Source organism: Urocitellus parryii, chromosome 6, assembly GCF_045843805.1.
Source record: "Urocitellus parryii isolate mUroPar1 chromosome 6, mUroPar1.hap1, whole genome shotgun sequence".
Lineage (NCBI taxonomy): Eukaryota > Metazoa > Chordata > Mammalia > Rodentia > Sciuridae > Urocitellus > Urocitellus parryii.
Genome location: NC_135536.1, coordinates 182,458,250 through 182,484,677, shown reverse-complemented (window position 1 = coordinate 182,484,677; position 26,428 = coordinate 182,458,250). Strand labels below are relative to the sequence as shown.

The 26,428-nt window shown below is 38.1% G+C and overlaps 1 protein-coding gene across 1 annotated transcript in view; it reads left to right on the top strand.

Annotated features, from left to right (window-relative positions):
- Chd6 (chromodomain helicase DNA binding protein 6) overlaps positions 1-26,428 on the top strand; it is a 222,271-nt gene that overhangs the window by 77,681 nt on the left and 118,162 nt on the right. Inside the window, exons 4-5 of the mRNA XM_026383173.2 lie at positions 19,010-19,157; positions 21,015-21,164. Coding sequence (XP_026238958.2) covers positions 19,010-19,157; positions 21,015-21,164 — 298 coding nt within the window. The remainder of the gene's footprint in view (positions 1-19,009; positions 19,158-21,014; positions 21,165-26,428) is intronic.

Here is a 26,428-nt window from a genome sequence, read left to right as displayed (position 1 = left end):
GCAGAACCATTCTTGATCTACTTCTCTAGTTCAGCATCTGGCACAGTGCCTGACCCTTCCACAGCTGCTCAGGAAATGTTGAGTAAATGAGGCCAGAGGAAAACATAGTGACTTATAGAGAGCTCAGAGGCCTGGATATAGAGTCACTGCCAAGTGAGTGATATGAGAGAGCCTGTCAGAATAGCAGATGCACTCCTTACAGACGGAATTCAGTATTTGTCATCTTTGTACAAAATTATGTATCTTTCTAAATCCTTTGGGCATAAACATTACCTTTATGTTTAAACTCTTTGAGGAAATGTTAAAAAAAAATTGGATCTCAAGGAATTTCAGTTTCTGAAATCCAAATACAGAGGGAGGGTATCTCTATTATGTCTGACCAAAAGTCTCCATAAAAGTGAGATTAATGTGATATGCTAAGAGAAAATAACATAATGAGACCATCATACTGGTGTTGGCTCAGGCACGAAACATTGTAAGTGCTGTGTGCTGCCACTTGGAGTTTACTGGATGATTCAATTCCTTTTTTAGAAGGATAGTTGGGACCATATAGATAATTCCTAATCCAAGTAAAATTTTTGCCTTATGATGTTCACTCCCTTTTTCCTCACAGGGGATTTCATCTTTTACCTATCAAAGTGCCTGCTGTGGTGGGGGTGGATTGGGAGGGGTGATTCTAAGAATGTAGTTTGTAGAAAATGGCCATCAAATATTTCATACTGTAGAATGCCAAGAGAAGTAGGCAAAATTAGGATTCTGACAAAAAATTGTATAGACCTTGTGTGTTCTAAGGAGCATACTTTGATCTCCAGTGTGTGGATGGAATGACAGTGACTTTTTTACTTCTGTCAATAATTTTCACCTTCAGGTTGCTTTGAAGAAGCTGAAGTGGTTCTTTAGAGTACTAACGTGTTTGAAGAAGGAGAATCAAACTTGAACTTGTGGAATTACTTATTTTGATTTTTCAGAGAACAGTAAGGAATCAGGACACTGTTTTGAGAATTATAACAGTCAAAGGTGGTTTCATAGTCCCTAGTAAGGATCTAGCTTTGGTGAGGAAGGCAGTAAAAAGTCATAGATATCTGAGCTTACCTAACTACTGACCTTTGATGCTCATGGTTTTATCTTCTTAAAGGAATTTACCTTTATATTGTGTGGGATGTGAAACAAGGTGATAGTTTATAGACATAGTCATAAATTCCATTTTGAAGGAATGAGTTGTTTGACAAAACTAAATCAGGTGACAAATGTATAAACAAAATCAGGATTCTGATTAATGAAAAACTTAGACTTTGATAGGTGTAATAATACATATACACAGATATGTATATGCATATAGCATTAATTAAAGGAACATTATTTTAATCTAAGTAGACTGAATTAAAGAATTAGTTGGAGAAGCACTCAGTGTTTTTGAGGGCTGTTAACTTAGAAGACAGTGGAACTTCTTGAGGTTTAGAAATTCAGGAGACCTCCTTTGGGAGGAAGCTTGACACACAGGGATGGATGGTCATTTCTTAGAAGTATGGACAAGTTATGCAAGCTTTTCTCTTTATTTTGGGACTGATATATAATTAGGGTATGATAATGATCTGTAACATAATAGAATTCTGTGTAACACAGATTTGGTTCTGGACCGGTTAGCCTTTGATTTCCTTTATAAAATTGTTTTGGTTCCTTTAACTAATAATCTCACTGGTCAGCAGAACCAGTTTTGCTTATGAAAGGACATTAATTCACAAAAAAATTTGTTAATAATTAGGTCTTAAGGGTTTTTTGTTCTCTTTGATTAACTCTTACAGATTGGCTCAAGTGCATGTTTTGAGTTTAGCGGTTATCCACATAATACTTGATGGCTATAAATGAGTCACTGAGTGCTTGAATTACTATAGGAGCTCAACCACTTGCAGATTTCAGACTTCAACCTTTCCTGCTTACGTCCAGCTGCCATTTGGCCAGTCTTTCTGAAATACTGCTATTATCTTATTTATATTTACAGTTGGTAATGGTGGTGGTAAATCATATGCCTTTTCCTCGTCTCTTGCTTCTGAATCATTTGAAAAATAGTCAACAGAGATGAGAACAATTTATCAGCTTTATTATTGATACACTGAGTTCATTGCCTTGTGGCCAGAATCAGGCTTCTTGTTTCTCTCTGAGCTGATTTTGCCTACCACACCTGCAAGGGCCACTGAGCCAGGTATATTTCTTTCTTTTGCCCAGACTTGCCAGTTGTGTATGTCCCTAATTAATCAAGTGACGTGAATTTGAAGAAGGTCAGAAAATATGTTTCTAATATTGTTCTATGGAAGTAAGTATGCTTTTCCTCAAGAAAACATGGGGATAGGAAAATGAGAAGCTTTTGGTGATTTTAGTTGCTTCCAGGACAAAAATCCAAACTCCTTTTTCTGATAATCAAATCCTGTTGTATTGTAGCCAGGGAAATGGATACCTACATAAAGAAGTGACTTGAGGTCATTGCAGGGTGTGTTACAAACTCTGGCCTCTGGATTCCCAGACTTACACATTTATTTCTGCAGTAGGCCACATCTTAATCCTTATGTAGTTATGATCAGTCTCCTGAACAAAAGTTATGTACCTGAGGTTAGGACCTCCATGTCTTGTGTCTTTTATTCCTGGGGATTGATCACCAGAGATGTTTATCAGATTCACATATAGTATTTTTTATATTTGGAATCAGTGGATAGAACTACTCTCCCTGAAAATAAGATATATGAAATACCTTAGAATAATTTCCCTTGTTAAATAATTTTAGGTGGTATCTCTATTTTATAATTAAAGAAATGGAAATTTTGAAAGTTAAGTAACTTGTCAAAGGAAACAGTGTCAGATTTGACCAGGATCACTCCAGGAAACCCTCTTTCCCCCCACAGCCTTGTAGCTCGTTATACCTTGCAAAAGAAGGTAAGGAATGGAAACAGTAGATAGGAGTATAAAAGGAATTGGTTTTTATTGGTAGGGAAATGGCCCACTTTTATAAAATTTTAGTTTGCAAGCTCCCTGGTATCCTTTCAAGAGCTAAAATGGCTCTAGCTTTTCCTTTTACTCATTTGTTTGCTTTGATGTCTCTCTTAAATGGTGATAGTCAGAATCTAGCTAATTTTCTTTTCAAGGATTATCTGAATAGTGATAAATATTTGGGGCTTGGGGAAGAAAAGCCCAAATGTCTAAGTAAGAGAAACCTTTATTTATTTATTTATTTGACTTTTTAATTTTTTTAATTTGTTTTAGTTAGTTACACATGAAAGTAGAGTACATTTATGCACTTTGATATATCATACATAGATGGGGTATAATAAGAAACTTTTTTAAACTTAAACTATCCTCTGATCCTTTCCTTCCAGATTATTTTTTTTACCATTTATTCAGTTTTTTTATTAGTTGTTCAAAACATTACATAGCTCTTGACATATTTCATACATTTGATTCAAGTGGGTTATGAACTCCCATTTTTTCCCCCGAATACAGATTGCACAATCACATCGGTTACACATCCACGTTTTTACATACTGCCATACTAGTATCTGTTGTATTCTGCTGCCTTTCCTATCGTCTACTCTCCCCCCTCCCCTCCCATCTTCTCTCTCTACCCCATCTACTGTAATTCATTTCTTGTTTTTTTTTCCTTTCCCCTCACTTCCTCTTATATGTAAATTTTGTATAACGATAAGGGTCTCCTTCCATTTCCATGCAGTTTCCCTTTTCTCTCCCTTTCCCTCCCACCTCTCATCCCTGTTTAATGTTAATTTTCTTCTCATGCTCTTCCTCCCTGCTGTGTTCTTAGTTGCTCTCCTTATATCAAAGAAGACATTTGGCATTTGTTTTTTAGGGATTGGCTAGCTTCACTTAGCATAATCTGCTCTAGTGCCATCCATTTCCCTGCAAATGCCATGATTTTGTCATTTTTTAGTGCTGAGTAATACTCCATGGTGTATAAATGCCACATTTTTTTTTTATCCATTCATCTATTGAAGGGCATCTAGGTTGGTTCCACAGACTAGCTATTGTGAATTGTGCTGCTATGAACATTGATGTAGCAGTATCACTATAGTACGCTCTTTTAAGGTCTTTAGGGAATAGTCCAAGAAGGGGGATAGCTAGGTCAAATGGTGGTTCCATTCCCAGCTTTCCAAGGAATCTCCATACTGCTTTCCAAATTGGCCGTACCAATTTGCAGTCCCACCAGCAGTGTAAAAGTGTACCCTTTTCCCCACATCCTTGCCAGCACTTGTTGTTGTTTGACTTCATAGTGGCTGCCAATCTTACTGGAGTGAGATGGTATCTTAGGGTGGTTTTGATTTGCATTTCTCTGACTGCTACAGATGGTGAGCATTTTTTCATGTACTTGTTGATTGATTGTATGTCCTCCTCTGAGAAGTGTCTGTTCAGGTCCTTGGCCCATTTATTAATTGGGTTATTTGTTTTCTTATTGTTTAATTTTTTAGTTCTTTGTATACTCTGGGTATTAGGGCTCTATCTGAAGTGTGAGGAGTAAAAATTTGTTCCCAGGATGTAGGCTACCTATTTACCTCTCTTATTGTTTCTCTTGCTGAGAAAAAACTTTTTAGTTTGAGTGAGTCCCATTTGTTGATTCTTGTTTTTAACTCTTGTGCTATGGGTGTCCTATTAAGGAATTTGGAGCCCGACCCCACAGTATGTAGATCGGAGCCAACTTTTTCTTCTATCAGACGCAGAGTCTCTGTTTTGATATCAAGCTCCTTGATCCATTTTGAGTTAACTTTTGTGCATGGCGAGAGAAAGGAATTCAGATTCATTTTGTTGCATGTGGATTTCCAGTTTTCCCAGCACCATTTGTTGAAGATGCTATCCTTCCTCCATTGCATGCATTTAGCCCCTTTGTCAAAAATAAGATAGTTGTAATTTTGTGGATTGGTCTCTGTGTCCTCTATTCTGTGCCACTGGTCCACCTGCCTGTTTTGGTACCAGTACCATGCTGTTTTTGTTACTATTGCTCTGTAGTATAGTTTGAAGTCTGGTATCGCTATACCACCTGATTCACTCTTCCTGCTTAGAATTGCTTTTGCCATTCTGGGTCTTTTATTTTTCCATATGAATTTCATGATTGCTTTATCTATTTCTATAAGAAATGCCATTGGGATTTTGATTGGTATTGCATTAAACCTATAGAGAACTTTTGGTAAAATCGCCTTTTCATGATGTTAGTTCTGCCTATCCATGAACAGGGTATATTTTTTCATCTTCTAAGATCTTCTATTTCTCTCTTTAGGGTTCTGTAGTTTTCATTGTATGAATCTTTCACCTCTTTTGTTAGGTTGATTCCCAAGTATTTTATTTATTTTTTTTTTGAGGATATTGTGAATGGGGTGGTTGTCCTCATTTCTATTTCAGAAGATTTGTCACTGATATACAGGAATGCCTTTGATTTATTTGTGTTGATTTTTTATCCTGCCACTTTGCTGAATTGATTTATTAGCTCTAGTAGTTTCTTTGTAGACCCTTTTGGGTCTGCTAGGTATAGAATCATGTCATCTACAAATAGTGATAATTTAAGTTCTTCTTTTCCTATTTTTATGCCTTTAATTTCTTTCGTCTGTCTAATTGCTCTGGCCAGTGTTTCGAGAACTATGTTGAACAGAAGTGGTGAGAGAGGGCATCCCTGTCTTGTTCCAGATTTTAGAGGGAATGCCTTCAATTTTTCTCTGTTCAGAATGATGCTAGCCTGAGGATTAGCATAGATAGCTTTTACAATATTGAGGTATGTTCCTGCTATCCCTAGTTTTTCTAGAGTTTTGAACATAAAGAGATGCTGTACTTTGTTAAATGCTTTTTCTACATCTATGGAGACGATCATATGGTTCTTATCTTTAAGTCTATTGATGTGGTGAATAACATTTATTGATTTCCGTATATTGAACCAGCCTTGCATCCCAGGGCTGAATCCTACTTGTGGTGCACGATCTTTTTGATATGTTTCTGTATCTGTTTTGCCAGAATTTTATTGAGGATTTTTGCATCTATGTTCATTAGAGATATTGGTCTGTAGTTTTCTTTCTTTGAAGTGTCTTTGTCTGGTTTAGGAATCAGGGTGATGTTGGCCTCATAGAATGAATTTGGAAGAGCTCCTTCTTTTTCTATTTCCTGAAATAGCTTGAAAAGTATTGGTATTAGTTCTTCTATAAAGGTTTTGTAAAACTCTGCTGTCTACCCATCCGGTCCTGGGCTTTTCTTAGTTGGTAGTCTTTTGATGGCTTCTTCTATTTCTCAATTGATAGTGGTCTGTTTAGGTTGTGTATATCCTCCTGACTCAATCTGGGCAGATCATATGACGTAAGAAATTTATTGGTGCCTTCACTATCTTCTATTTTATTGGAGTATAAGGATTCAAAATAATTTCTAATTATCTTCTGTATTTCTGAAGTGTCTGTTGTGATATTGCCTTTTTCATCCCGTATGCTAGTAATTTGAGTTCTCTCTTCTTCTCTTTGTTAGCATGGCTAAGGGTCTGTCAATTTTATTTAATTTTTCAAAGAACCAACTTTTAGTTTTGTTAATTTTTTCAATTGTTTCTTTTGTTTCGATTTCATTGATTTCAGCTCTGATTTTAAATATTTCTTGCCTTCTACTACTTTTGCTGTTGTTTTGCTCTTCTTTTTCTAGGGTTTTGAGATGAAGTGTGAGATCATTTATTTGTTGTTTTTTTCTTTTTTAAAGGAATGAACTCCAAGCAATGAATTTTCCTCTTAGAACTGCTTTCATTGTGTTCCACAGATTCTGATATGTTGTGTCTGTGTTTTCATTTATCTCTAAGAATTTTTAAATTTCCTCCTTTATGTCTTCTGTAACCCATTGATCATTCAGTAACATATTGTTCATTTTCCAGGTGATGCAGGATTTTTCCTTCCTTCTTTTATGATTGATTTCCAGTTTCATTCCATTATGATCAGATAAGATGCATGGTATTGTCTCCACACCTTTATATTTACTAAGGGTTGCCCTATGGCATAATATATGGTCTATCTTTGAGAAGGATCCATGTGCTGCTGAGAAAAACGTATATACACTTGATGATGGTTGATATATTCTATATATGTCGGTTAAGTTTAGGTCATTGATTGTGTTATTGAGTTCTATAGTTTCTTTATTCAACTTTTGTTTGGAGGATTTGTCCAATGGTGAGAGCAGTGTGTTGAATTCACCCATAATTATTGTGTTGTGGTCTATTTGATTCTTGAACTTGAGGAGAGTTTGTTTTATGAACATTGCAGCACCATTATTTGGTGCATACATATTGATAATTGTTATGTCTTGTTGGTGAATCGTTCCTTTAAACAGTATATAGTGTCCTTCTTTATCCCTTTTGACTAACTTAGGTTTGAAGTTGATTTTATTCGATATGAGTATGGCCACTCCTGCTTGCTTCCGAGGACGATGTGAGTGGTATGATTTTTCCCAACCTTTCACCTTCAGCCTGTGTATGTCTTTTCCTATCATATGAGTCTCCTGAAGGCAGCATATTGTTGGATCTGTTTTTTTAATCCAAGTTATTGGCCTATGTCCCATGATTGGTGAGTTTAAGCCATTAACCTTTAGGGTTACTATTGAAATATGGTTTGTACTTCCAGTCATGTTTATTTATTTATTTATTTTAATTTGGCTTGTTTTTCCTCTTTGATTATTTTTCCCCCCTTTACTGAGTTACCTCCCCACTGTTGGTTTTGTGTGCTGTTTTTCATTTCCTCTTCTTATAGTGTTTTGCTCAAAATGCTTTGCAGTGCTGGTTTTCTGGCTGCGAATTCTTTTAACTTTTGTTTATCATGAAATATTTTAATTTCATTTTCAAACCTGAATCTTAATTTTGCTGGATACAATATTCTTGGTTGGAATCCATTATTTTTCAGCGTTTGAAATACATTGTTCCAGGATCTTCTCGCTTTCAACATCTATGATGAAAAATCAGCCGTTAACCTAATTGGTTTACCCCTGAATGTAATCTTCCTCGTTTCTCTTGTAGCTTTTAATATTCTCTTCTTGTTCTTTATGTTGGGTATCTTCATAATAATGTGTCTTGGAGTTGGTCTATTATGGTTTTGTATGTTTGGGGTACTGTAGGCTTCCAGGATTTGGCAATCCATTCTATCTTTCATGTCTGGAAAGTTTTCTAAAGTTATTGCATTCAACAGATTGCTCATTCCTTTGGTTTGGACCTCTATACCTTCCTCTATCCCAATGACTCTTAAGTTTGGTTTTTTTATGACATCCCATATCTCTTGGATGTTTTGGTCGAGGTTTCTTACCAGCCTTTCTGCATTGACTATACTCTATTCGAGTTGATAAACTTTGTGTTCATTATCTGATGTTCTGACTTCTATTTGATCTAGTCTACTTGTAATATTCTCATTTGAATTTTTGATTTGGTTTATGGTTTCCTGCATCTCTAGGATTACTGTTTGACTTTTTTAAAAATTTCTATCTCCTGGGAGATTTCATTTTTTGCTTCTTGAATCTGCTTATGTAATTCATTTTCAAAGTATCCTTTCATTGTTTGAATTTGCTATCTAATGACTTCTTTAAGATTCCATTCCATCTGAGTCAGGTATGCCTTGAGTTCTTTCTCTGTCTATTTTTCTGATGCCTCTAGGTTCTCCTGTAAATTTAAGTTGTCCTGCATTGTTTGTAATCCCTTTTTTTCCTTTTTTTTTTTCATGGTGTTCACGTTACTTTCCAATTCTGTTTAACTGCTGTGTTTCTGTTTTCTCCTATAAATTTGTTTTGGTTTTGTATATCTCTGTGGTCTCTCCTTTGTGGTGGGAGACTATGTCTAGAGATGTTGGGCTTTATTGTAATTTAAAGCTGATTCATTTGATTCATAAAAGGCTTACGGATTCTGTAGGCATATAGTGATCTGTTGTTTGGTCTTAGGACTTTATGTTTAGGTTGGGTGCTATGATGGTATTAAGGTTAGTATGTCTTGGCTACTTTGGAAGATGCTCTGTTGAAGGGGGATATTAACAGGCAAATGTATCAGGGTATTTGGTAATAGCTAGGTACTTAGGAGCCCTACAGACAGCCTCAGAACATTTACCTATTTGCATTTAGAAAATTACACGTAATGAAAGTTGTAATGCTTGGGATGAAAGTTAGGGGGAAGGGGAAGGAAGGAGTCCTTAAAGAGAAAGAGGGAAAGAAAAATAGGTAGAATAAAGGAGAATGGAAAGAACAATAAAAATTGAAAAGGGAAAAGGAAAAAATGATAAATGAAGTCTTAGAGTTCTGTTTTCTTCTCTTCCAGTAGGCGGAGCTGTGCCCTCCGAGCCAAGCTCTGCCCTCTATGTGCCGGCAGCAATCCCTGCAAGGCGGCTTCTCTTCCCCTACTGGGCGTCTCTCCAATCCTGTTAGTCTAGAGCAGTTTCTCCTCTCTGGCCCCTCCCCCCCTCCTCCTGCCAGCCAGCCAGGCCCCGCTCACTGGAGGCAATCTCCACAGATCTAGTTACACTTGCAGCCCCCCTGAGTGTCCTATTTCCCGAACGACTGAGCACTCTCTCTTGTTTGCTATTCACTCAGACCCCAAGGTTGTGGAGTGGGTGATCTAGGAACCATCAGTTTAATTTGCCTGGACCCCTTCGGTGGCCACGCCCCCCAGGAACTGGCGGCTAAGGCCTTGGGTGTTACCACTGGTGGTAGGGGGAATTGGGTGTTGGGAGTCCCCTCTGCTTCCCTCGGCCCCTACAGTCACACCCATGGAGCTCTGGGGCGAGATTTTTGAGGTTTCCCAGCTGTATGTATCTGGGAGGGATGGGAGTCACACACCTGTTGAAGCGATTTCGCTGGGAAGGGATCCCGTCCACTGAACTCTGGTGACATCAGCTCTCTGCTATGGCGAGCTCCAAACTCCTTGCCGGAGTGTCCGATGGGAGGGGTGGGTCTGGCCTGTCTCTGGTCTGTCCCAGACTCGGTTTCAGTTCTGGTCCGCTATTTCATGAAGGCTTGGTTAGCAACCTCTTCAAAGGGTCTCTATGCCACACAAGGTCTCTGGCAGTGCTGAAACGCCTCCTTCTGCGCTGGTCACCAGACAGCGACGGCCTGCACCTCTGCACAGGGTGGCCGAGATTCACCCGTCCGGGGCAAGCTGTCACCTCCAATAATCCCAAACTCCCGCCTAGGTCTCACTGCAACGGAATTTTGCTGGAAGTTTCTCAGCAGGTAGAATCCGAACATTCTGATGTGTCTCTCTGTCCGTGTGGCTGAGGAGGTACTGAAAGTGCTGCCTCCCCGCCCACCGCCATGTTGAGTCTCTTCCCTCCAGATTATTTTTAAGTGTAAGTTTTGTTCACCCCTTAATTACATATAGCTTAAGCAAGAAAATATCTCCAGCCAAGTTAGGCTTTGTCAGTACCCTGATTCTAACATTAAAATTTAACTTAGTATAACTTATTTGCTTGTATCGTTTTTTTAATTACAGTACTTTTTTTCCAAAGGGGATTGAGTTTACTTGCATAAGAAGACATTCACAGGTATGTGTGTGCATGCTTGTGTGTGTGTGTGTGTGTATGTGTGTACACATGTAAACATATCCACATATCTATGCATATATAGCTACTTAACACATGGCTGTAAAGTTGGAACCAGGGAATCCATAAAGCAGATGTCAGGTCATGTGGGACCATGAAATGGTGATAGAAGGTTTGGTCTTAGAAATGGTCTTAGAAAAGCAACATGCCAGTTCCTCAGGAAAACCAAATATTTACGAATTGAGAAAGAAATTTGTCACGAGGTAACATTACATCTCGTAATGGATACTGTCCTTAATAGCAGTTTTTGCAGCTCATGCATCTACATGCTTGTGAGTTTTGTATTTCGTAAAAGCCTTTATTTAAAGTGAGTTCTGGGCTGTAAAGCACAGCTTGGCAAGCAGGAAACATGACCCATTCTGGTTGTATATGTGGCTACCTTGTATTCTTACTGGATACCTTGGAACTTGAAGGGTAAATCGATGTTCAGCCCTTTAGATTGCCCATTCTTAAAACAGGGAGTCAGTCTGCAATCCAAAAGTCTCCCAGGTAACTAGAGCATAATTGATTCTTTAACCATCCTTTGAGAAATATGGGTCCCAAATGAAAGACCACAGGGGAAATGGAGCGTATTAAAGCTTTTATATTCAACATCTGCTAGGAATAGAAAGCCAAAAAGAGGAAATGAAATGAGTGGTGTAATGATCCCCAGTCTTTGCTTCAGCCTTGCGCTTCCATTTGTTTTGGTTTCTCAGCCCAGAACAGACTTTTCTCCCAAATCCAATAAACTTAGTAAGTAACATTCTGGAAGAAAAGTTTGCCTTGCCTCTTTTCCTTTGTGTTGGTTGCTTCTGGAAAGCATTAATTCAACCTCAGGTCTTCTGATTATACAGTTCTTGGAGCTGTCTGGTTGCTACTGTATAAGCTGGTACTGCACAGTGCAGGAAGGACAGTAAAAGGCAGCTAGCTCTCCTGACAAGAGCTGACAGCTGCCTTGCTGTTTGAAGGCAAATTATCTGTCTTTGCTTTAATTGAGGCACGTTTTAAGCTCAAGAGATTCCATTGATGAGGTTCTTTCTTTTGAGAGACTTGTTCTTACATTCTGATTACTTATTAGAATAAAGAACACAAATATAAAAATCCAGTGAGTTCTAGGTAGGATCTCTGCTTGGGACTCACAGCACTGTGTGATAAGTAGAGCAGAAATCTAAATGATAATGGCAAAGACAGTTGCCTCTGAAACTTTGGACAAAGTCTCCATTCCTTTTTTTAAGAATAACCAATGTGCTTTCTTCATTATCCCTAGGACCTTCTCAGAGTTTGTTATGTATCGGATCTTTACAGATTCTGTAAGGAAATAGTTATTAAATAATAATGCTTGATACATGTCTGCTCATTACCCCCTATATTTTTAGTGTCTTCTATGTGTCTTCTTTGCTTATAAGTACTTCTATTGAGACTTGATTGGTGAAGGAAGGAAGGTATCACAGTAGTATCATCTGAGCCCCATCATTGAGGAGCCTTTTGTTGCTGTTTTGTTTTTTAATTGTTCAAGGTTTTTTCCCATATTTTTAATTGGTTCATTATAATTGAACATAATGGTAGGATTCGTATTATGTACTAATCCCACCATTATTTTCAGTTATAATGAACCAATAAAAAATATGGGAATACTTTCCAGAAGCAACCACCACAAAGGAACATGCACGTGATAACAGCTTCGGCTTTCTTGAGTGAGAGAAACAGTCTTGGAAGTATTCAAGAAATGGGCAAAAGTATAAACAAATAAAAAGAACCTGGTGTGGCTGTATATATAATAGCCAAGACAATTTAGGGAGTCTCTTGGAAGAAGTGAGCATTCAGCCTGGTATTAAAGGAATTAGTAGATGAGAAAAGACTTAAAAAGACCAGAAGACATTTAACAAATGTTCTTTGGGGGCATTCTACTTTTACAGTTGTAAACAAAGCACACTTTTGTGTTCCTTTCTCTTATTGAAATGACAGGAAGAACAAAGAGGAATAAATTCTTAAAAAATGAGAGTGGTTACTACGTTTCTGAACAAGAAAGGCCAGTGCTGTGATACTGGTGGATAAATGCTATTGAGGGAGTCCTGGCTCAGAGCACATGCAGGAGCTATGTTTGTGGCTGAGGTGGAAATACTTCCTCCTGACAGTGGAGCTGGCAGCTCTGAGTGGCTGAAGGCAGGCCAGAAACGGAGGGCCTGATTAAGCGACTGTCTGCAGAGTGGCTGCTTGGTTTATAGCTTACTCTAAAGTAGCTTGAGTAGTTTGACTTGGGGAAAGGGCTAGGGCTTCAATTAGGGAGTGACATCTACTAGAATTTGTGTTTATATAAAACAACTTATTTTGATAAATACCTATTAATTTATGGGCTTCTCTGCCTTTCCCTGCCCATACCCTAAAAATGGGGAGAGAAACAGCCACTGGAGAAGTCCTGCCCATTTGTGCAGCATCCCAGGCCAGGTCTTCCATTCAGGGCAAGACTTATAAAGAAAGAACCTTAGTCAGCAGCAGAGGAGAGCCTCACCACCCACCTGTATCATCAGGGACTTGTACAGATTTTAAGTTAGCATCTTCAGATTCAAGATAATTTGTCTCAAAAACAAGAATTGGTTATGAAAAAAAGAGCAGTTACAAAAGAATTAATAAAAATTAAAATACAGTTGTCTTAGCTAACAGAATTTTTAAAAAATACATTGAATGTGAGCAGGAGTTTTAGAGGTATGTAAGATCTAAATTCATCAGCTTTGCTGTGTAGATATCAGGAACCATTGCTTAATGTTGAAAATAACAAACTAGAGGCATGAACATATTTGGAGTTAGAAGGAAACGTCAGTCAAAAGCTCTTTTCACTGGGAAGAGGGTTTGTTGCTTAGGGCCTGCTTGTACTTTTCAATTGAAACCTTTCGACACTATCGGAATTTTTTTTCTCATGACATAAGAGGAAAGACATTGATTTTCCTAACCACTCCTGCCAGAGTTAGTTTTTGTTTTTTAAAGGAAGAACTCCCAAGTTGGTCTGACTGGGTCATGTGTCCATACCTGGACCAGTCACTGTGGTACAAGGAATATAATACCATTAGACCAGCCTGAGCTGTGTCTAATCTTGTAGTTCAGAATCAGTGTTGGTTATAAGAAAAAAGATGGGGAACAAACACAGCAAACACTGAACAAACACATTCAGTAATGGAATAGGTTCATATAAAAATGTTATTTTTTAAAAATTTACAAGTATTTGTGTTTATATAAAACAACTTATTCTGATAAATACTTATTAATATCTGTACAAATTGTAAATATGATGTCTTTTTGTTCCTAAATATTCCAGTATGTCTTTGCTAAAAGTCAGGCTATAATATTCTTATATATTTAGTGTCTGGCTATTTTTTTTTTTAATTCCTTGTAACTAATTAGCAGTCTGGAGGGAGATACTTTAAGATTACAAATATCCTGCGCTTTCCCTTCAAATTGTACTTCCTGGATTTGGCATCCCTTGAGGATTTTAGACCAGATCCATCTTTCCTGTGGTGGTCACAAAATCATTTTTTAAGGTTTTAAAAACTTGTTCCACTTCCTCTACATTTACCATTTGTATGCTGTGGGAAAACAATTCTCTCCCTTCTCCCTTATTTATTCATTATATCGTGCTATCAGTATGGAATCCTATTGTTTTAATGACTTACAATTAATTCTTCATTGTTCAATTACTTTTGGTGTCCAAATGACCCCAGCTTGGGCCAACAAGAGCTCTTCGAGAGTCTCCATTGTCATTTTGACATTCCACCATCATTTTTTCAAGCACTTACTTGCCTTCTGACATAGCAACATGTTTCTAGCTCAGGTTTTGTCTTCCTTACTTTAGCCTTGGAGTCATCCATTTCTCTGAGGTGAGGAGAGATCAAGATCCGAATGGAAGGTGTACACATTGTTAATGGAGCATCTTTGCCTTTATGCCCTTTGGGTTGTCAAAACTGGGAGGACCACACACAGACATGCCCATAGAACTGTACGTACAGACAAACATACCAAAACGTATACACATGTATATGTTTGCATACATATTCTTACAGAAAGTGCAAGTATTTGCATCTCCCCATTTCTCCATGAAAACTTCAGCTCCTGACATCAACACATTTGCTTATTTGCTTAATCCTGTACCACACATAAAATAGGTTCATTTCAGGTTTGCTTCCTCCATACAGCTACCAAGAAGAATGAGTTTAGGATTTGTTTGCTCTTCTGCCCCCTTCTAAAAGCTGAGAGTCAATGTGTTCATAAATCGGTGGGAATGAAGTTATTTTTCCATACAGTGTAATTATGCAATTCAGTTGAAACACTTGGATTCTTCTGCTTGAGTTTGTTTTTTTCTTAATTTTTAAATTTTTTTTAATATGTAGAACTTTAACATATCTTCAAAAGCCAAATCTGTGTAAAAAGGTGTGCTCAGAGAAGTATAACTTTTTCCTGTATTTCTCCCACCGTAGCCCTTCCCCATCCCCTATAGATAAATGACTGAGTGGTGTTATTGTTTTGGTGTGTGTGTGTGTATGTTTTCTTTTGGTTTATTGTGTTTCCTTCTGTAATGATAAATCAGTACGGATGCGTTTTCTTATTTGCCCTTTATTTGTACACAGAAAGATAGTCTTTGTACATTGCATATTATAGAATTCTTTCTGATCATTTTTACAGTTGCATAGTTTCCTTTGTGTGTACTCAAATCTATTCAATCACTTATCTTTAGACATTTAGGTAGTTTTCATTACTTTGTCATTACCAAATAATGCTACAATGAATAACCTCACGTGTGTTTCCATATTATTGGAGGTATTATCTTTGAGAAAATTTCTTTTAAGTAAAATTGCCATCCAAAAGGTTTATGCACATGCTTGTAGTTTTTAGCCAGTATATTTGAGGAACCTGAAACTTCAAGAAGCAAACAAGTATTCATAGACCAAATCTACCTATAGATATAGCAATTTGAAGATTAAAATGTTTTCATTTGATAAAACTTCCAAGCTTAAGGTTTTAAAAACTTGTTCCAGAGAGGGGAAGAATACATTTTATCTAGAATCATCCTGGAGGATGAATTCGGGTGATATTTTCTTGATATCCTATTTGAAAATCCCATTGATAAGCTTACAAGGAATCTTTTCTTCCTGATATTTGTCTTTATCAGAAGAGCTCCAGGAAGAATTTTTGGAACTCAAAATTGATTCTGTTGCCAAAGGTAACCTCCAGAAAATCACTTTGAAGATTTCCCAGGTAGAGTATAATCTTATTTACCTCCAAATAAGTGAGCAGATTTCAGCAGGCACTTTCCAGTTTTACTGACCTTTATTTGAGAAGGTGTCCTTTGCACCCCACCTGCCCCCAGCCTCTGGCTAATAGCAGCTAGTAAATAATGCCCAGGCTTGACTTTGGAAGTGCCTCAGATGGCTCCTCCTTATCCTCATCATTTAATGTATTTCTGAAAATGCACACACAAATCATAATAAAGTGGCTTATCTCAAAGAAGTCCTATTTCTTAATTATAGTTTGAGTTTGGTTTAGCTTTGAGTATGATTTTGCATATGAAAGCATGTGTTTCTGCATATTTAAAATGAAAATTAAACAACACAAAGTCTTTTAATACAATGAAGTTGCATTTAGTAGATAGAAGTTAATTTCAAATGTTGGGAAGAAGGATTTAAGATTTTATATTAGAATCAGTAGGCCTCTGAGTATGTGATTTTGATGATGTTTTCAGAGTTCTTTTTAATTTGTGACAAAAAATTTAAACAAGGGGCTGGGGATGTGGCTCAAGCAGTAGCGCGCTTGCCTGGCATGCGCGGGTTCAATCCTCAGCACCACATAAAAATAAAAAATAAAGATGTTGTGTCCACTGAAAACTAAAAAAAAATAAATATTAAAAAAAATCTCTCTCTCTCTCTCTCTCTCTTTAAAAAAAAAATTTTTTTAAACAAAAGGCTTCTTTTGCTTTGAGAACCATAAAAAATCAACACCTGTTGATTTGTGAATCTTTTTCTGTGGTGAAATGTTTTTGTTGTTGATTCTTCTAGTTATTGTTTTAAGATTTTAATAACATTAAAGGAAATTTGAATTTTTTACATTTATCAAAAGGGAAAAGCTGGGGATTTTTGTTTGTTTTTGTTTTGGTACTAGGGATTGAACCCAGGGCACTTAACCATTAAGCCATAACCCCAGCCTTTTTTTATTTTGAGACAGGGTCTCACTAAGTTGCTTAGGGCCTCACTAAGTTGCTAATGCTAGCCTCAAACTTGCAATCCGCCTGCCTCAGGCTTCTGAGGGATTTTCCCTGTGACTCAGATGACCAGAGTATCAGCCTCTGCTCTACTGCTACTGACTTTGGGACCTTTGCTGGTTTCCTTATTTGGAATATGAGGATTATTTGCCATGACCCCTTCCTGGGACTGTTCAGTGAGACACACAGTGCATAAGTACTCAGTAAAACATAATTGCCATAGAGTTTTCTTAATAAGATGCCATTTAACATGAGATAAAAATTCTTGTGAAAATTTAGCGTCTTTTGTTTAAGCTGTTTCACCCAAGCCTTTTCTCTATACTGATAAGAACTTCTGCTTTTGTTCCCTAGTTGAGGGTATAAGTCCCTTGTTAAAATCTGTAATCCTCTGAAATGGCAAGACCCCTTAATTTTCACTTCTTCAAGTTGAGCCAGAATTGTTTTTATCATGAATTTTCCCATAGACAGGCCTGTGGCATCAGAGATGGGCTCAGTTTATACTACCTGGTTGTGAGTCTGTGAGGACCCAAGGGTTTAAGAGAGAAGCAGCCTGATCTATAGTCAACAGTAGCTGAATGCATGTTGATACTAAACAAGGCCATCTGTTTTGTCACTTGCTAAGACTACTGCTTCCACTCCTGCTGGGCCTTTCAAAGCATTCTCACCTTTGAGCCCTAATCAATTGCATCTATTGTAGGTTTTCAGTGCCTGTTGCCTGGACTTGGCATCATGGCCCTTTTCCCACAGGCTGAAGTCTATACTCTTTGGTCACGTGTACCATTAATTTTTCCTTCCAGCTCTGTTGTGTAGTACTTCTGTGTGTGCTCTCCCTCTTTTCCAGCTACAAAGCTGCTTTTAACTAAGTGTGTCTGTGACACTGTTCCATTCCTCAAGAATGCCATGGTGATTAAAAGCACAAACTACCTGGATTCAGATCCTGTCTCCACTATTTCCTGGTCTGATTACTCTGGAAATCTAAATTGACCTCACTGTGCCTCATATTTCTCTTGGTAAAATGAGAATAAAGATACTTTCTGCCTTATAGTATCATCTTGAGGCATAAAGGAGATAATCCATGTTGAAGAACTTAAAACTGTGCGTGTATACAATGCTTATATAAATAAGCATTAGCTGCAGTCATTATTATTAATTACTATTGTTTCTGTCTAATGTCTGTCAAAATTCTGTGTATATCTCTGCTCAAGTTTTTCCAAGTCTCCCCAACACAAATAATCTTATTTATCTATTAATGCATTAATTTATCTGTTGCATAAAATTTTTTAAAAACTTGCTTAAATATTAATTGAACACTTACTGTGCATAAGGCATAAGACTGCTCACTCAGAGGAACACAAAACTTAAGTATTACTCTCTAGGAACTTAGACCCTGATAGGAGAGATCAGAGAAGTATAAAATATTCATTATTCATTCAACCAACCTTTATTGCACAACTGCAGAGGATTCAGACACTGTATGTCGTTACATGAGTTCTAAGTCTGGTATCCATGGTTAATGACTAACTTTGGTGAAGATCAGATTTTAAGCATCTTAACCAAAGCACAGTTGAAGTTGTTTGGGGTGTATGGAAAAGAGATTTTACCGTCTACGAGAAGGAAGACTTTTTAGAGAAAATGTTGCCATCTTGGTAGGGCCTTGAAGAATAGATGGACTTTGCCTCTCTCAACATTTCTGAGAAAGCATTCATGTACTGCCTTGGGCTGTGGCTATATGTGGCCTATAGGATTTTTATAACTGTAAGCTCCTGAAGGGCAAGGACAGTGATATCTTCATTTATGAGTTCTTAATGCTCACTTTAGGCCTAGGAGGAGGTTGCTCATTCTCAATAGAGGAGGATGACAGATTGCGGAGTTGTCTCTTCCAGTTAACTTAAAGGAACATTTTAATTTGGTGAATTTAAATATCTGTGAAACAAACTTCTAGTGAAGACATTTGTTTAAACCAAAAGTGGGATTTTTAGAGATATTCATGCTTTTCTTACCACATTGTTGCTATAGTAGTTATTATAGGAATGTTGGATTTTGCATTAATCCATGTACATATTCTTCCCATATTTCTGGGAAGAAACTTTTATAGATTCTCCATTAAACTCTACCCTGACCTAGGATTTCAGGGTAAGATTTCATAGCTGATTATATGAGAAATCTTAGTCTTCAAAACTGCCCAACAGTTTTAATTCTGAATTTCTCCTTATAGCAAGGAGCAAGGACCAACCCCAGTCGAGAGAAAGAAGAAAGGAAAAAGGAAAAGTGAAACCACAGTGGAGAGCTTAGAGCTGGATCAGAGCCTGCCGAACACATCCCTGCGGAGTCCTGAGGAGTCCACTGAGTCTGCAGACAACCAGGTACAGCTGTGACTGGGAGCCTACTGGAGGTTACGGCTGCTGGACGGGGTCTTGCTGATATTGATGCTTCTGTGTGCCTGTCTTTAGCCTATTTTCCTTACGCACAGACCTGGGCTGGGCTTCTTCTTGGTGGATGAGCAAGTAGACAACAGGCTTTTTCCCTAGCCCAATCCTTATACTAATGATTGCCCAGTTATTTAACGGCATTTGCTTTCTTCTTAGAAAGTAGAATGGTATTAGGTTGCAGAGAAAGTTGATGTGGAAAATGAAGTTGTGAGCCAGACTAGATAAGGCTCAGGGGGCCAGTTTGACATGTAGGTAATGCATTTAGTGCTCAGTGGTAGGCTAGTCTGAACAAGGATAACTTTATAGTCCCAGATGCTTGGAAAGTCAGGGATATATTCATTATGCCAAAATGGAGATTTAGCCAAAAGCAGGGACAAGGAGATACCCATCTAATTCAGTTCCTAAAATTATGCCATGGTATGCCTGAGTTGAGATAACTTCTCTTGGACATGAATTCTAATATTTGAAAATGATGATTCCTCTTATATCTACAGCAATTTACCATGGTGCTACAAGGAGACCATTGAGAATAAAGCCAACTTACTGTACCTTCCAGCATCATCTGGACCCCCTTTAGTTTCTCCTTGATCTCTAATGTAGGAAGGTGTCAGCTTGTAACATTGTAGTACTCATAATTTGTAGTGTCTGGTGTCAGAGCGGAAGCCCCTTTGCTACCTGTAAGCTGGGACTGGTGGCTGTTAAGTATCCAGAGTGGCAGAGGATCAATCACAATGAGTTGATGGGATTTGGCAGGGAGTTCAGTGTTGCTAGAATGGTGATCTGTGTATGGGAATAGGGAGAAGTTTGTTCTTTTTTGGAATCTCTCACACAGAGTTAAAACACCATAGAGGTAATGCAGTGAAGGAATGATGGGAACATAGAGAAAAGGTTTCTTCTTTTAAAAGAAACAGGAGATGAGGTTTTGCTTTTGTTCAAGGTTTGAATATCTGAGACTGTGCTAGCTGGTCACTAGTTTCCTGAAGTGGTTCTACTGTTGAGGAAAGTCACTCCCCTTCTTTGTTGTTGCACATTCTTTCTCTAAAAGGTGCAAGCTACTTGATTAGAGATGAGTTCTTAAATGATGACTTGCCATTTTGTCATACTTCAGATGTCTCCCAACATTTCAACAAGTGTTATGAGATTCTCAAAGTAAGTCCTAATAAAAAATGGTATTGATTAGTTTTTCAAACTATATTTTTAGGAGTTTGTGGTGAGTAAATTGAATTTGAGCTAAATAAATAAATACATACATAATAAAAACATTGTTATTGTTATAAACCTGGGCTTCCCACTCATGCTGGAGTGGACCTCAAAGATGGTGGAGTGTACCTCTCTTCCTTGTTTTGCGGGAACAGAAGCCAGTTCCAGGAAAGAGGAAAAACATCACTGTTATTGATGAATAAAATATGTCTTTCTGGTCTGGGGCTGTAGCTCATTGGCAGAGTGCTTACCCAGCATGCGTGAAGCACTGGGTTCAATCCTCAGTACCACATAAAAATAAAATAAAGGCGTTCTGAAAAAAACAAAAATATGTCTTTCTGGACCCTGAGATTACACCTTCTTCATAGTGAATCATGGCATTCTGGAAATGAAACTTTTATTCTCCCCCTCACTCAGCTATATTACATTTTCAGTGAATTTAGTCCATAAGAGAGTTGTGTTTACAGAAGATTCCTTTTCTAAGGAGGGAAAACCCCACTTGGGGTGTTAGCAAGTGTATATGAGGATGTTCTTGTGTCAGTTTTTGCCTTTGACTCTCAGAGCTGCTCTGATGTTATGTTTGTCCTATAGAAACGACGCTCAGGACGACAAGTAAAACGCAGAAAATATAACGAGGACCTGGACTTCAAAGTGGTGGATGATGATGGGGAAACAATCGCTGTTCTTGGAGCTGGCCGAACATCTGCACTCTCAGCTTCTACACTGGCTTGGCAAGCAGAGGTATGGCCTCGTGTGAGGGTAATAACCATGGCTAAGCAGTCATCATGGCCTAGTTGATGAAGCTAACAGGGCTGTTTGCTGAGGCCTAAGTTACATCATTTAACTACTGCTAGTAACCTTTGAATGGTTTCCTCTTATACTTTAAAATTAGGACTCCTTACTCTGCATAGCAGGGCCCTTTATAATCATACTCTCTCCCTGTTTCACCAGATTTCTATTTGAGCTAAGCAACTTTTCCTTCTATCTCTGTGCAACCAAAGGGTTAGCCATGTTTTTTTTTTTTTTTTTTTTTTTTAAGTGCTGGGGACTAGGATACTTTATCACTGAGCAACATCCCTGGCCCTTTATATTTTTTATTTTGCAACAGGGTCTCATTTAGTTGCCCAGCTTGGCCTTAAACTTGGAATCCTCCTGCCTCAACTTTTCTTACCTGCCAGCATTTGCCATTGTTGTTCCTTCTGCTTGGAATGCTCTCTGCCACATGCTTCAAATGACTGGTTTGCCATCAGTTAAGTTTAACCTAAAAGGGCATCTCCTTAGAAAAATCTTTCCTGTCTCTTTTATCTAAAGTAGATTCCTGCCTATCATCTCAGTGATTCTGTTTTAGCTCCTTGTTTATTTCCTTCGTAGCACTTGCCACAATTTGCAATTGTATTTGAATATGTCTGATCTCTGATTCTGTTTTTGTCTCTTTGATTAGAGTATAAAAATCTTATATGTGTAAATACTTGCTCAGAGAATGTAATCAAATGAACTAATAATTATAGTTGGAACTTTAATTCAACAAATATATATTCAGAGTCTGCTAGAAGACCAGGTCCTGGGATATAGGAATGAGTATCAGCATATGACTCCTGCCTCCACAGAGCTTTGTCTAAGAGAAACAGCACATGTCTATTTTTCTATGTTGATTGAGAAGTATGTGCTAGATGCAGTGGGCCACACAGAAAGAGGAGTGGGCAGGAGTTCAGGAGAATAAGGATGCAGGAGGGCCATTTCTACCAAGAACAAAAGCCTCACAACCTGGAGGGCAACCATAAAGATACCACATGACCAGTGATGAGTATGCTAGATATTGGAGTATGATTTGAGGAATGGTGGGACATAAGAGCTGAAAAGTAGGTGGAGTCACACTTAACAGGAATACCACCTGTGGTATGTGCCCTCATACTGTAGGTTGAATAAAAGATAGGACGCATCAGTAGGTCAAAGCAGACAAGCAGAATGACCATGTTTACATTTTATCAGTCCCCCCTGCAGTGTTAAGGAGAGGATGATAGCATTAGGACTTGATCTAGACAGAGATGAGAAGAGGGTTAAATGTTGAAAAGGAGATCTAAGCTGAGGAGCTTATAGAGAAAAAATGAAAAGGAAGAGAAGCAGCAGGCTGAGTATGTAGGAGGGACATTGTTGCCAGCAGCGTTCTGGGACACAGTCTGTCTTGTTCTGTAGTCACTGTTGCTGACTTGGCAGAATTCATTCTGCATGCCAAGTGGCAGCAGCATAGCTACCTGTCCCTTTTGGACTCCAGTGTGTCTCACAGAAGCTGATAATGCTTTATCTTTTTCAGCCACCTTGCCTCCAACTTAAAGTGTTTTCATGTAATTTCACATATCCTTCCATTTGTCTCTGCATGGGGAGGAGCAAGGTGTTATTGTTCCTATTTTAAGGAACAGAATGATCTAGATAAGAGTTCTATATCTGCACTTAATTGATGACTAGCCTTTAAGAGTTGATTTCATGTTTCTGCTAAGGATTATCCAACTCATGAAATAATACTTAATAGGAATAATAATAATTTGATGTGTTATCATTGCAGTACTTTTCAAACACATAGTTAAAAATAGCTCTTGCAGGACTGCCATGAAATGATAGGATTATGTTCCTTTAAAATGGGGTTTCCTTCCTTGGGGATTTTATGGTTGCTTTCTAGTTAAAACACTATTAGGAATTTTATTATCTCCAAGTAGCCATTTAGCCTAAGCCAGATGCTGTTAAGACTTCTTCCCCTGGTACCTGAAGAGAAACAGTAACTGATGTGATAGAAAGAATTCAGGAAATTTTATGTATCTTACCATGGCTCCTTTTTCCTCTAAAGATGTAGCAAAGAAGATTTATACGTGGAGAGACATAAGATAGAATCTAAGTTTGCATTAATTATACCTAAAATTGTTTAACCAAATTTAAACAAGAGTGAGCCCCAATACATGGTTTTGACTTTGATGTTCAGAGAGGCAATCCTAGGATTTGGCCTCCTCTGTAAGACAAGCAGGAGCACCTATGAAGAGATCTCTGGGGAGATCAGCTTATCAAGAGGTTTTCAAAATCATCCCTAATGCTGCAGAACCAAAATAGTTCCCCGTGTATCTGTTTTTCATACAGGGCTTCTTGGTGAGATTTAAACACATTTCCCAGGCTTAATGAAAGCTTGAAAGTTAGGGATCCTATCTTGGATTCTAGACAATCCATGGTGTTTACTGGCACAGAAAATCATTAAGGAAGACTGGTTTTTTTTTTTTTTTTTCTTATGTCCTTTCCCCAAGGCCCTCTGGGTAATGTCTGCCTTCCTGCTCACTTCAATGTGGGACAGAGAAGGGAGTAGAGTCTGCACTAGAAAGTCCTTGCCATCTCTCTGCAGGTCTGTGCCGAGTCTTGTCCGCATACTCAGTACAATTCTGTAACTGTTGGCTCCTGTCCCAGCCTCAGATTATACCCTTAGCATTGGTTACCTATCAGTAGGTTGTTAAAAGTATCTTTAGACGTGATTCTTTCTAAATCAAGATTGGCCTGTTGTTGCAGCCCCACTTTGGGATTCAGAAGATAGTTCCCAAACCAGCTTCTGGTTTTCAGAAGCTGGAAATAAATTTCCATTCCTGGCTGACTCCGCTTTCTTATTCTTTGTCCAGCTGATTTGGTGCCTGGAACAGACAAACTTTTACAGTTCTCTGATGCACTTAACAATGTATAGACTTTTACAAGGCTCTTTTGGATTTTGCCTCCTGCAATTTGAACAATTAGTATGATTTTGCCTTTTGGAGCAAAAGTAGTACTTCAGTTTGAATGAATCTTCAGCTCACAGTGCTCTCCTCTGCACTTCTCTTGGATCTTTGCCTATGGTACCTTCTTGGGCCTTTTTCTGTGCCTGACAGGCTGAGCTCAGTTTCCCTTTTGAGGATGCTCCCTGCTCCCCCTATAACAGGGAACTACAGAACATTGTGCAACAGTCATCTGAACACTGTCCTCAGCACAGAGGGCAACAGCAGGAAGAAAGGGGAAGGCAAAAACCATCTATCCTGGCTGGAAAGACAGGAGCCTGATGTGGAGGGTCCAAACATGCCATGGCACGGAGTCAAACAAGATCCACTGTGCTCCCAGAACACTCCAACATATTTAACCCTGCCCCTGTCCTTCCATTATCCTTTGGATACCTACCATCTCTGGTTTCTTTCTTCTAAGCCATGAGCTACTTTAGGGTAGGTTTGTATCTTCTACATTAATACCCAGGAAACATTTAAATGAAACCTTTCCTACACACTTTCTATCTTCTGTTTTGTAAGTTACTGCCATTGTTGCATTTATGCCCAAAGTGGAGAGTCAGCTGGAATATTTGAGCTCTTTAATTGAAGCTTGTGACTGCTCTGATTCTTCAATGCCTCTGCCATCTGTTTTGAGTGTCATTCTTGATTGATCCCTTAGATTGTAAACTTTTCAAAAGAGGCACTAATTTTTTGTGATTTTTCACATAGTGTAGGTGGAGTTTTATTTGTTAACTGGTAGCTAACATGAAGACTTGCACTTAGTTGTACGTATCTATTTATTGAATGAATGAATAAATAAATATAGTTAAGCCATTATGTAAACAAGTTTATTTTTTTTAAACTCCTGGATTAGAAAGATAAGAATATATATATATATATATATATATATATATATATATATATATATATATATATATATAAATCCAGGCTCTTTTTTTCTTCTGTTTCTTTACACTAGTATACTTTTCCCATTGATATTCATCTACTTCTCAGTCCAGGCAGCCACTTAAGTCTGCAGACAGACCTCCTTTTCTAAGGCTCCTTGCTGCCTTGTTGTACTGCCTCCTTGTGTTGCTGTACCTTTGCACCAGTTTATGTGACTCCATGCCATGGGCTCAGTTTGGCCATCATTAAGCTTCTGTTCACTCAGCTGGGTTGGGCAGTTTCTTGTCTTGCCATTTCTTCATTAGGTACAAACACAGATTCCTACACTCTATTTCTCCTTAGGCTGTTTTCTGAATTTGTTTCCCCTTTTTCTGCTGTAACCCAGTGTTCAGATGACTGCATCACAGTTCTGTAGTTCCATTCTGTAACTCTCTGTCTTTCCTAATCTGATATCAAATTAATTTTCCCAAAATACCAGGGGAATTGCTGTTATTTTTCATCTCTTGCTCAAGAATCTGAGGTGGTTACTTCTTAACTGCTGTATTAGAGTAAGGCTTACTTGTCTGATTTTTAAAAATGGATCACATATTACCCATTTACCTTCATTTATTTGCAACCCCCCACATTCAGTATAATAATTTTACTCTTTAAGAAGATGAGTTACTCTCCAGCAACTTGGGAGGCTGAGGCAGGAGGATTGTAAGTTTGAGTCCAGCTTCAACAACTTAACAAGACCCTATGTCAAAATAAAAGATAGAAGGACTGGGGCCATAAAGTTCCCCAGTCCTACAATCCCCAGCAAAAGAGAGAGAGAGAGAGAGAGAGAGAGAGAGAGAGAGAGATAGTTAGTTAGTTCATGTTACACATAGAATTTTTTTTTTCTTTTTAAACTAGGAATTTAACCTAGGGGCACATTACCACTGTGCTCCCCAGTCCTTTTTTATTTTTTTATTTTGAGATGGAGACTTAGTAAGTTGCTGAGGCTGGCCTCAAACTTGAGCTCTTCATGTCTCAGTCTTGCAAGTCACTGGAATTGCAGGTGTGTTTCTTATATATCCTTTCATTCTTTGGGTTCCTTTCATCTTGCCTTATCTTTGCTGTCCTCTCTTATGAACCATCATTCTTTAGGGCCCAAGTTTTATACCCTTTTATACCCTGTTCTGTTAAATCCAGGCTATTCTCTCTTTTTGAATTCTCATTGGACTAGTAGTTATTGTCACACATTTAGCATTTACCTTGGAGCTTTTCTTTTCTCCTCCCCACATCTCCGTCCTTTTTTTTTTTTTTTTTTCCTTTTTAGACAGGGTCTTGCTAAGTTGCCCAGGTTGGCTTTGAGTTTAC